The 12888-nt window shown below is 44.8% G+C and overlaps 1 protein-coding gene across 1 annotated transcript in view; it reads right to left on the minus strand.

Annotated features, from left to right (window-relative positions):
• Positions 1-12888, minus strand: part of LOC126289597 (protein dissatisfaction) — a 166434-nt gene that overhangs the window by 98923 nt on the left and 54623 nt on the right. The window contains exon 4 of the mRNA XM_049984903.1: positions 1276-1617. Within this exon, the coding sequence (XP_049840860.1) occupies positions 1276-1617 (342 nt within the window). The remainder of the gene's footprint in view (positions 1-1275; positions 1618-12888) is intronic.

A 12888-nucleotide genomic window follows, 5' to 3' on the forward strand; every position in this document is an offset into this window, starting at 1 on the left:
AAGCTTTTGACAATCTTGACTGGAATACTCTTTTTCAAATTCTAAAGGTGGCAGGGGTAAAATGCAGGGAGCGAAAGGCTATTTATAATTTGTACAGAAACCAGATGGCAGTAATAAGAGTCGAGGGGCATGAAAGGGAAGCAGTGGTTGGGAAAGGAGTGAGACAGGGTTGTAGCCTCTCCCCGATGTTATTCAATCTGTATATTGAGCAAGCAGTAAAGGAAACAAAAGAAAAACTTGGAGTAGGTATTAAAATTCATGGAGACGAAGTAAAAACTTTGAGGTTCGCCGATGACATTGTAATTCTGTCAGAGACGGCAAAGGACTTGGAAGAGCAGTTGAACGGAATGGACAGTGTCTTGAAAGGAGGATATAAGATTAACATTAACAAAAGCAAAACGAGGATAATGGAATGTAGTCAAATTAAAACCGGTGATGCTGAGGGAATTAGATTAGGAAATGAGACACTTAAAGTAGTAAAGGAGTTTTGCTATTTAGGAAGTAAAATAACTGATGATGGTCGAAGTAGAGAGGATATAAAATGTAGACTGGCAATGGCAAGGAAAGCGTTTCTGAAGAAGAGAAATTTGTTAACATGGAATATAGATTTATGTATTAGGAAGTCGTTTCTGAAAGTATTTGTTTGGAGTGTAGCCATGTATGGAAGTGAAACATGGACGATAACTAGTTTGGACAAGAAGAGAATAGAAGCTTTCGAAATGTGGTGCTACAGAAGAATACTGAAGATAAGGTGGATAGATCACGTAACTAATGAGGAGGTATTGAATAGGATTGGGGAGAAGAGAAGTTTGTGGCACAACTTGACTAGAAGAAGGGATCTGTTGGTAGGACATGTTTTGAGGCATCAAGGGATCACAAATTTAGCATTGGAGGGCAGCGTGGAGGGTAAAAATCGTAGAGGGAGACAGAGAGATGAGTACACTAAACAGATTCAGAAGGATGTAGGTTGCAGTAGGTACTGGGAGATGAAGCAGCTTGCACAGGATAGAGTAGCATGGAGAGCTGCATCAAACCAGTCTCAGGACTGAAGACAACAACAACAACAACATGTTTTAATTTTCGATCACAGGCTATACTAGTGTTCTCGAACAGAGGAACGATGATGTGGCTAATACGTTAACAAGTTTAGTTGGTAGTGAGCCAGTGTGAAGTGATCTTAACTCTTTAGATGCTCGCCAGTTGCCTGTGTTGGTTGCGTGTCAGATGTTTAGAGAAGTGTGCGGAACGCAGAGTGTTGTCCGGAGAGCCTTGGACCTGCTTTCCACGCTGGGCTGGGCTGGTGTGGGAAACTCGACACGTGCAGCATGCGTGTCCGGCAGAGGAAGCTCGGCCCGCTCTCGGCGGCCGGGCGCTGTTTGTTCGCCGTTCGCCAGAAAGCTTTCTGCGGCGGGAGAGCAGAACGTGGCGGCGGTACCAGCGTTGACAGAAAGCCACTGTCTGGCGGAGGACACACGGCAAATACCGAGCGCGGAAACACCTGCAGCTGTGAAAGTTGGAAGGCGACGATGTGCAGCGGGAAGGCGAATCTGCGACTAGGCGGCCGCTGCGGTTTCGGGCTATCACGTCGCTGGAAGAGCTTCTTAGGAGTACTGTACGCTGTGAATAGGCGAATTGACAATCATGTAATCTTGGCCTATTGTGAAGCGGTAAACCGACTTAGTCCCTTAACATGTGCTACGTGGGTCAACAAGAGCTTTTGCGGTTTCCTTTATCTGGCTCTAAACAATATTTGCTCTACTTTACCAATCCTCGTTATCAGATCATTTGTAACTGTTTTCGTTCGAACTGTTGCCAAATTTGAAACTTACACACATGTAAATACAGTGATCCAAATCCGTATTATGGGTATATTTGCATATCACTGTGAAACAAACAACTTAAATGAAGATGGGACGGCAGTCATACTTGATACACCGAATAATAAGTAGTTTAGGAAGTTACAAATTATAAATTCTCTGGTTTAAATCCTAACTCTCAATAGGACGTCTGGCATATTCATTTCTCTTAAATGCCGAATTCAATATGTTACCAGAATTGTCTAACACTTCAGTGAGTGTACCAGGTTCAGACGACAACATTCAGTTTACTTTATGAATCTGAGCAACCTACATTACACTATGAAGTAAAGTCGTGTAGCTTTGTTGACAAGGAGACCAAATCGTGCAAATTAACAAGTTACTAACAAATTATTTCGAGCAGTTAGTTCATGAGCCCACGCGAATAGTAAACGGTTATGAAAACACGCATGACCTCTTAGCAACAAATAATCCTGAGTTAATAACGAGCATCAAAACCGATTCAGGGATTAGTGAACACAGGGTTGTCGTAGCGAGATTGAATATTGTAATCCCCAAATCCTCGAAAAGTAAGCGAAAACTATACCTATTCAGAAAAGCACAGAAAAATACACAGACGCCTTTCTGAGAGACAATCTCCACTCATTCCAAATTAATAATATAAGTGTAGACCAGATGTGGCTTAAATTCAAAGAAACAGTATCGGCAGCAATTGAGAGATTTATACCAAATAAATTAACAAATGACGGAGCTGATCCTCCTTGGTACAAAAAACGGGTTAGAACACTGTTGCAGAAACAACGAAACAAACATGCCAAATTTAAACAGACGCAAAATCCCCAAGATTGGCGATCTTTTACAGAAGCTCGAAATTTAGCGCGAACTTCAGTGCGAGATGCCTGTAACAGTTTCCACAGCGAAACTTTGTCTCGAAACCTGGCAGAAAATCCAAAGAGATTCTGGTCGTATGTGAAGTATTTCAGCGGCAAGAAACAACAATGCCTTCTCTGTGCGATAGCAATGGAGATGCTATCGAAGACAGAGCTGCCAAAGCAGAGTTACTAAACACAGCCTTCCGAAATGCCTTCACAAAAGAAGACGAAGTATATATTCCAGAATTCGAATAGAGAACAGCTGCCAACATGAGTAACGTAGAAGTAAATATCCTCGGAGTAGTGAAGCAACTTGAATCACTTAATAAAAGCAAGTCTTCTGGTCCAGACTGTATACCAAGTACGTTCCTTTCGGAGTATGCTGATGCATTAGCTCCAAACTTAACAACCATACATAACCGTTAGCTCGACGAAAGATCCGTACCCAAAGACTGTAAAGTAGCACAGGCCACACCAAAATTCAAGAAAGGAAGTAGGAATAATCCACTAAATTACAGGCCCATATCGTTAACGTCGATATTCAGCAGGATTTTAGAACGTATGTTGTGTTCCAACATGCCGGCCGCGGTGGTCTAGCGGTTCTAGGCGCTCAGTCAGGAACCGGGCGACTGCTACGGTCGCAGGTTCGAATCTTGCCTCGGGCATGGATGTGTGTGATGTCCTTAGGTTAGTTAGGTTTAAGTAGTTCTTAGTTCTAGGGGACTGATGACCACAGATGTTAAGTCCCATAGTGCTCAGAGCCATTTGAACCATTTTATTGTGTTCCAACATTATCAATTACCTCTATTGACACACAGCCAACATAGGTTTAGAAAACATCGTTCCTGTGAAACACAACTAGCTCTTTAATCACACGAAGTGTTGAGTGCTATTGACGAGGGATTTCAGATAGATTCCGTATTACCGGATTTCCGGAAGGCTTTTGACACTGTACCACTCAAGCGGCTCGTAGTGAAATTGCGTGCTTTTGAAATATCGTCTCAGTTACGTGACTGGATTTGTGATTTCCTGTCAGAGAGGTCATAGTTAATAGTAATTGACGGAAAGTCATCGAGTAAAACAGAAGTGATTTCTGGCGTTCTCCAAGGTAGTGTTATAGGCCCTTTGTTGTTCCTTATCTATATGAACGATTTGGGAGACAATCTGAGCAGCCGTCTTCGGTTGTTTGCAGATGCCACAACATGCCGGCCGCGTTTATCGACTAATAAAGTCATCAGAAGATCAAAACAAACTTCAAAACGATTTAGAAGAAATACCCGAATCTTACGAAAAGAGGCAGTTGACCCTAAATAACGAAAAGTGTGAGGTCATCCACATCAGTGGTAAAAGGAACTAAAATTTCAGTTACACGATAAATCAGTCTAATCTAAAAGCCGTAAATTCAACTAAATACCTAGGTATTACAATTGAGAACAACTTAAATTGGAAGAAACACACATAAAATGTTGTGGGGAAAGCTAACCAAAGACTGCGTCTTATTGGCAGGACACACAGAAAATGTAACAGACCTACTAAGGAGACTGCCTACACTGCGCTTGTCCGTCCTCTTTTAGAATACTGCTGCGCGGTGTGGGATCCTTACCAGATAAGACTGACGGAGTACATCGAAAAAGTTCATAGAAAGGCAGCACGTTTTGTCTTATCGCAAAATATGGGAGAGAGTGTCATAGAAATGATACAGGATTTGGGCTGGACATTATTAAAAGAAAGGCGTTTTTCGTTGTGGCGGAATCTTCTCACGAAATTCCAATCACCAACTTTCTCCTCCGAATGCGAAAATATTTTGTTGACACCGAGCTACATAGGGAGGACCGATCACCAAGATAAAATATGGGAAATCAGAGCTTGTACGGGGGGATATAGGTGTTCACTCTTTCTGCACGCTATACGAGATTGGAGTAATAGAGAATTGTGAAGGTGGTTCGATGAACCCTCTGCCAGGCATTTAAATGTGTTTTGCAGAGTATCCATGTAGATGTAGATGTTCTGCCTACGAATGTATTTTCGTTATCTACACCAATATCAGTACTCCGCAAGCCACCTGACGGTGTGTGGTGGAGGATACTTCTATGCCAATAAAATGATCCCAGTTGGGTTTTACAAAGAGTACTCTACGGTACTGGCCCCTTAGCTAGCGTCCATTTTGTCGCGACTCTCTAGTCCAGCTTCAAGTCCCAAACGACTGCAAGAAAGCGCAGGTGACTTCTGTACATACGGAGAGTAAAATGACGCACCCAGATGATGGCTCTAAGCACTATGGGACTTAACATCTGAGGTCATCAGTCCCCTATAACTTAGAACTACTTAAACCTAACTAACCTAAGGACATCACACACGTCCATGCCCGAGTCAGGATTCGAGCCTGCCACCATAGCAACAGCGCGGTTCCGGACTGAAGGGTCTAGAACCGCGTGGTCACAACGGCCAGCGGACGCACCCTCAAAATTACAGACCGAAATCTTTGACATCGGCTGGCTGCAGAGACCTTGAACATTTTCTCACTTCGAATATAATATAATAAATTTCCTTGACATCGACAAGCTTATGCCCACAAATCAACATCGTCTTACAATGCATCACTCGTGCAAAACTCAGCTTGCCCTTTTCTCACATGATATACTGCGAATAATAGATGAATGGCAACAGGAATATTCCATATTTCTAGATTTCCGGAAAGAATTTGACGCGGTCCCCAATTGCTGGCTGTTAACGGAGGTTCTAGCATACTTAATACGTTCCCAGGTACGTGAATGGTTCGAAGACTTCTTAAGTTAAAGAACGCAATATGCTGTCCTCGACGGCGACAGTGCATCAGAGACGAGGATATCGCCAGGAGCGCCACATGGAAGTGTGATAGGAGCAATGTCGTTCTGTACATACAGGGTGATTGTAATTAAATTTAAGCTTTCAAACCGCTGTACGAATAACAGAATGATGTCAAATTGCAACGGAATATTATCGGAGAAAGGGAAAACGTATGGCAGTAGAAAAATAAATACACTCCTGGAAATAGAAATAAGAACACCGTGAATTCATTGTCCCAGGAAGGGGAAACTTTATTGACACATTCCTGGGGTCAGATACATCACATGATCACACTGACAGAACCACAGGCACACAGACACAGGCAACAGAGCATGCACAATGTCGGCACTAGTACAGTGTATATCCACCTTTCGCAGCAATGCAGGCTGCTATTCTCCCATGGAGACGATCGTAGAGATGCTGGATGTAGTCCTGTGGAACGGCTTGCCATGCCATTTCCACCTGGCGCCTCAGCTGGACCAGCGTTCGTGCTGGACGTGCAGACCGCGTGAGACGACGCTTCATCCAGTCCCAAACATGCTCAATGGGGGACAGATCCGGAGATCTTGCTGGCCAGGGTAGCTGACTGACACCTTCTAGAGCACGTTGGGTGGCACGGGATACATGCGGACGTGCATTGTCCTGTTGGAACAGCAAGTTCCCTTGCCGGTCTAGGAATGGTAGAACGATGGGTTCGATGACGGTTTGGATGTACCGTGCACTATTCAGTGTCCCCTCGACGATCACCAGAGGTGTACGGCCAGTGTAGGAGATCGATCCCCATACCATGATGCCGGGTGTTGGCCCTGTGTGCCTCGGTCGTATGCAGTCCTGATTGTGGCGCTCACCTGCACGGCGCCAAACACGCATACGACCATCATTGGCACCAAGGCAGAAGCGACTCTCATCGCTGAAGACGACACGTCTCCATTCGTCCCTCCATTCACGCCTGTCGCGACACCACTGGAGGCGGGCTGCACGATGTTGGGGCGTGAGCGGAAGACGGCCTAACGGTGTGCGGGACCGTAGCCCAGCTTCATGGATACGGTTGCGAATGGTCCTCGCCGATACCCCAGGAGCAACAGTGTCCCTAATTTGCTTGGAAGTGGCGGTGCGGTCCCCTACGGCACTGCGTAGGATCCTACGGTCTTGGCGTGCATCCGTGCGTCGCTACGCTCCGGTCCCAGGTCGACGGGCACGTGCACCTTCCGCCGACCACTGGCGACAACATCGATGTACTGTGGAGACCTCACGCCCCACGTATTGAGCAATTCGGCGGTACGTCCACCCGGCCTCCCGCATGCCCACTATACGCCCTCGCTCAAAGTCCGTCAACTGTACATACGGTTCACGTCCATGCTGTCGCGGCATGCTCCCAGTGTTAAAGACTGCGATGGAGCTCTGTATGCCACGGCAAACTGGCTGACACTGACGGCGGCGGTGCACAAATGCTGCGCAGCTAGCGCCATTCGACGGCCAACACCGCGGTTCCTGGTGTGTCCGTTGTGCTGTGCGTGTGATCATTGCTTGTACAGCCCTCTCGCAGTGTCCGGAGCAAGTATGGTGGGTCTGACACACCGGTGTCAATGTGTTCTTTTTTCCATTTCCAGGAGTGTAGTTACAAAATGTAGCAAGAGATGGCACCGTAAGCATCATAATTTAATGTATGCAAATGACAAATGAATCATATAACAATGTGTAAGGTGTACGTTTGACGTTAAACAAACTGTACTACTCAGTGTGCATGGGTGTACAGGTGTGATACTGTTAGGTACGGAAGCCCATCCACAACTGCAAGGTCATATCACATGAAAATCAAATCGGATTATTAATTTCTGGCGCAAAACATGTTCAATATACTGTCCACCGTTTTCTGTTACAAGTCGAAATCGAGAAACAGCATGTTCCACAGCATGTTCCGGCGTCACGTTCAGAATGTGGTGGGCAGTGCCTGCCTTCAATGCAGCTACGTCTGCAATCGGAACACTTAACACAACATGTTTCAGGCAGCCCCACAGTCAGAAGTCACACGGGTGATCAGCTGATCGGCCAGGCTGTAGGGAAATGGCTTCTGATAATTCTAGCTTTTCTTCTTCTAGCTTCTTTCTTCAGCAACTGCTTAACTGGATTTGCAATGTGCGAAGGTGCGCCATCTTGCATAAAAATGATCCCATCCACGCTTTCGAAGTGCTGGAATGACGTGGTAGCGCAGAAGACACTCATTGTGCTTACCAGTGACGGCACAGGTAACTGGACCGGTAGCACCTGTCTCTTTCTTCTTCTAGCTTCTTTCTTCAGCAACTGCTTAACTGGATTTGCAATGTGCGAAGGTGCGCCATCTTGCATAAAAATGATCCCATCCACGCTTTCGAAGTGCTGGAATGACGTGGTAGCGCAGAAGACACACATAGTGCTTACCAGTGACGGCACAGGTAACTGGACCGGTAGCACCTGTCTCTCCGAAAAAATATGGCCCTATGATAAATGACGCCGTAAACCTGCACCACGCAGTGACCTTTTCAGGATAAAGTTCAAATGGTTCTAGGCACTATGGGACTTAACATCTGAGGTCATCAGTCCCCTAGACTTACAACTAATTAAACCTAACTAACCTAAGGACATCACACACATCAACGCCGAGGCGGGATTCGAACCTGCGACCGTAGCAGCAGCGCGGTTCCGGACTGAATCGCCTAGAACCTCTCGGCCACAGCGGACGGTCAGGATGAAGTGGTATTGGTTGATTTGCGTGTGTACTTTCCGTTATCCATATCCGACAATTCTGTGTATTGACAGATGGAATTGGGTTTCGCCTGTCCACAATATCGTCCACGGCCAATCATTGCCCATTTCCATGCGAGCAATAAATTCTAACGCAAAGGTCTCTCTTGCTGACACGTCAACAGGATGCAACTCGTGCACATAGGTAATTTTGATAGACAGCAAAGTAGCATGTTCGTAGGATTTTACGAACCGTGCTCACAGATATGTCCGACGTTCGGACAATTCTCCGTGCACTACACGTTTGCACACCACCACTTGTCTCCTCCCGTATTGCCGTGGCCACTGCTTCCACTGACGTCGAATCAATTCGTTTCCTCCCTCTACCAGGTTGCACACCAAAAGAACCCGTCTCTTCGAATTTCCGAATCATTTTCTCCAGACCACGGCAGTCATCGGACCAACGCCTTTTTTCAAACCCTTCAATGCCCGGAACTTCTGCAGAGCGACGTGTGCACAGTCATCATTCTTGTGATATAGCTTTATAAGCAGAGCGCGATCCTGTATTGAGACAGTCATGGCGAACGTCGCAGACGCGGAAGGTTAAAAGGTATGTGCCTGGGCTGTTTATACCAACTTCAATAGGTCGTGTCGTGCGCATGACAGGTGTTTTTATTTACGTTGTTGTTGTTGTTGTTGTTGTTGTTGCGGTCTTCTGTCCTGAGACTGGTTTGATGCAGCTCTCCATGCCCCTCTATCCTGTGCAAGCCTCTTCATCTCCCAGTAGCTACTGCAACCTACATCCTTTTGAATCTGCTTAGTGTATTCATCTGTTGGTCTCCCTCTACGATTTTTACCCTCCACACTGCCCTCCAATACTAAATTGCTCATCCCTTGATGCTTCAGAATATGTCCTACCAACCGATCCCTTCTTCTCGTCAAGTTGTGCCATAAACTTCTCTTCTCCCCAATCCTATTCAGTACCTCCTCATTAGTTATGTGATCTACCCATCTAATCTTCAGCATTCTTTTGTAGCACCACATTTCGAAAACTTCTATTCTCTTCTTGTCCAAACTATTTATCGTCCATGTTTCACTTCCATACATGGCTACACTCTATACGAATACTTTCAGAAAAGACTTCCTGACACTTAAATCTATACTCGATGTTAACAAATTTCTCTTCTTCAGAAACGCTTTCCTTGCCATTGCCAGTCTACAATTTACGTATTCTGATACATACAACGTCCTCTATTGATCAATTTTCACACTATTTTTTTTCTGTCATACGTTTTCCCCCCTTCTCTGATAATATTCCGTTGCCATTTGATATCACCGTGACCAGTGGCGTCATTTATACAGCATTTTCAAGGTTTCACTTTAATTATAATGACCCTGTACATAAATAATTTGGTAGACAGGGTCGGCAGCAATCTGAGGATGTTTGCTGATGATACTGTGCTCTAGAGGAAAGTCTCGAAGTTGAGTGACTGTAGGAGGAGACAAAATGACCTACATGAAATTTCTAGTTGGTACAATGAATAGCAGCTAGCTCTAAATGTAAAAAAAAGAAGTGAATTAATGCGAATGAGTAAGAAGAAGAAACCCGTAATATTCGGATACAGCATTAGTAACTGTCGTGCTTGGCACAGTATCATCGATTAAATGTCTGGGCGTAATGCTGAAAAGCGATATGGAATGGAATGAGCAAAATGGTTCAAATGGCTCTGAGCACTATGGGACTTAACATCTGTGGTCATCAGTCCCCTAGAACTTAGAACTACTTAAACCTAACTAATCTAAGGACATCACACACATCCATGCCCAAGGCAGGATTCGAACCTGTGACCGTAGCGGTCACGCGGTTCCAGACTGAAGCGCCTAGAACCGCGCGGCCACAACGGCCGGCGGAATGAGCAAGTAAGGATTGTGATAGGGAAGGCGACTGGTGGACTTGGGTTTATTGGGAGGATTTTGGCAAGGTGTGTTTCATCTATTTTGGCGGGTGGGCTGGGCAGCAGTCTGCGACTGTTTGCTGGGCGGGAAAATGTCGGCATCGTTGAGTGTAAGACGATACAGACGACTTACATTTCTGTTTGGTGTGATGAATGGCAGCTTCCTCTAAATGTAGGAAAAATGTAAGTTAATGCAGATGCGTAACGGAAACAATCCTGTGATGTTCAGGTACATTGCAGAGCGATATGAAATGGAACGAGCACGTAAGGTCAGCTGTAGGGAAGGGTACGTTCGACGAACACACGAGCGTTACAGAAATGCTCCGTGAACTGAAATGGGAATTTGTGGAGTAAAGGCGAGTTTTTTCTCACGAAACACTGATGAGAAGGTTTAGAGATGTGGCATTTACGGCAGACTGCAAAACGTTTCTGCTTCCGGCAACATACATTTCACGTCAGGAGTGTGGAGAGAAAAACTAAAACTCCTCCCGAACAGGCCATGGGGGCCCAACGGCACCGACCGGCCGCCGTGTCACGCTCAGCACACAGGCGTCTCTGGATGCGGATATGGAGGGTCATGTGGTCAGCACACCGCTCTCCCGGCCGTATGTCAGTTTCCGAGACCGGAGCCGCTGCTTCTCGATCAAGTAGCTCCTCAGTTTGCCTCACAAGGGCTGAGTGCACCCCGCTTGCCAAAAGTGCTCGGCAGACCGGATGGTCACCCACCCAAGTGCTAGCCCAGCCCGACAGCGCTTAACTTCGATGATCTGACGGGAACCAATGTTACCACTGCGGCAAGGCCGTTGGCATCATGGAGTGAAGGTAATAGAAATTAATCTTCGTACATCCACGGTTGAAATGGACGACAGTGGGATGTCAGCTGGTATAAATTTATATTAAAAATGACGAAATTTGACAAAATAAAATCGACGCCTTAAATACAGCTGGAGGAATTTCGTCATTTCTAATATAAATTGAAATTAAGTTTCGTAAGGAGACATACAGACAGTCGTTCTTCCATAGCTCCATTTGCGAGCTAAGCTGTGCTGCTAGGGTAGCATTCACCTCACGCAAGGTGAGGAGAACCCTACGTCATGGTGCCGTAACACTAGGTCATCGTGGCGTAAATAACCTAAATCGACTACATGAGTGCGTAAATCGATCTTTGCGGTTGTACCGATAACGTGAAAGCTAAATGTAAATAGATGTGTACAAACGAAGTGACAGGAATTATCTGTTACGCTCATCCAAGTTGGATTAATTATTAAGCTGTAATCCCAACAATTTGAGATGGTGTTATGTGTTTCAGGAACATAATGAATGCCTGAACGATGGAACCACAACGAAAGTAAAAAAAAAGCTTTTAGTCATTTTTTAAAAATCCGATGAATCGTGCATAAATCGTGTGGATGGAAACGTGAAATAATTAATTATTAAGCTGCAATCAAAAGAATGTGGGATATTATTGTGTGTTTCATGTACATAACGAATATCTGAATGATGGAATCATAACCATAACGAAAGTTTCTTGCTATTTTTTTAGCCTGAAATGAATGCTACCCCATTTTTTTTAAGAATCCGATGAATCCTGTCTAAATCCTGTGGATAGAACCATGAAATAGTTAATTGTTAAGCTGCAATCCAAAGAATGTGAGATGTTATTGTGTTTCATAAACATAACGAATGTCTGAATGAAGGAATCATAACCATAACGAAAGTGTCTAGGCGATTTTAGTCCGATTAATCGTGCATAAATCATGTGGGTAAAAACGTGAAATAGGGAGAAATTAAAGTGTTTCGTATTTTTATAAAAGCCAATGAATTGTACATAATTCATGTGGGTAGAAACATTAAATTGAGAAACTGAAGCTCGAAGTAATTCCGAATGTTGCTGGAAGTAGATGCCTTAGGGGTTGCGAAGCAACTCAAATCGCTTGATACGGGCAAGTCTTCAGGTCCAGATTGTATACCGATTAGGTTCCTTTCAGATTACGCTGATACAATAGCTCCCTACTTAGCACTCATATACAATCGTTCGCTCACCGATAGATCTGCACCTACAGATTGGAAAATTGTGCAGGTCGCACCAGTATTTAAGAAGGGTAGTAGGAGTAATCCATCTAACTACAGACGTATATAATTGACGTCGGTTTGCAGTAGGGTTTTGGAGCATATACTGTATTCAAACATTATGAATCACCTTGAAGGGAATAATCTATGGATACGTAATCAGCATGGCTTCAGAAAACATCGCTCTTGTGCAACGCAGCTAGCTCTTTATTCGCACGAAGTAATGGCCGCTATTGACAGGAGATCTCAAGTTGATTTCGTATTTCTAGATTTCCGGAAATCTTTTGACACCGTTCTTCACAAGCGACTTCTAATCAAGCTGCGGGCCTATGGGGTATCGTCTCAGTTGTGCGACTGGATTCGTGATTTGCCGTCAGGAAGGTCGCAGTTCGTAGTAATAGACGGCAAATCATCGAGTAAAACTGAAGTGATATCAGGTGTTACCCAGGGAAGCGTCCTCGGACATCTGCTGTTCCTGATCTATATTAATGACCTGGGTGACAATCTGAGCAGTTCTCTTAGATTGTTCGCAGATGATGCTGTAATTTACTGTCTAGTAAGGTTATCCGAAGACCAGTATCAGTTGCAAAGCGATTTAGAAAAGATTGCTGTATGGTGTGGCAGGTG

Source organism: Schistocerca gregaria, chromosome 1 (assembly GCF_023897955.1).
Source record: "Schistocerca gregaria isolate iqSchGreg1 chromosome 1, iqSchGreg1.2, whole genome shotgun sequence".
Lineage (NCBI taxonomy): Eukaryota > Metazoa > Arthropoda > Insecta > Orthoptera > Acrididae > Schistocerca > Schistocerca gregaria.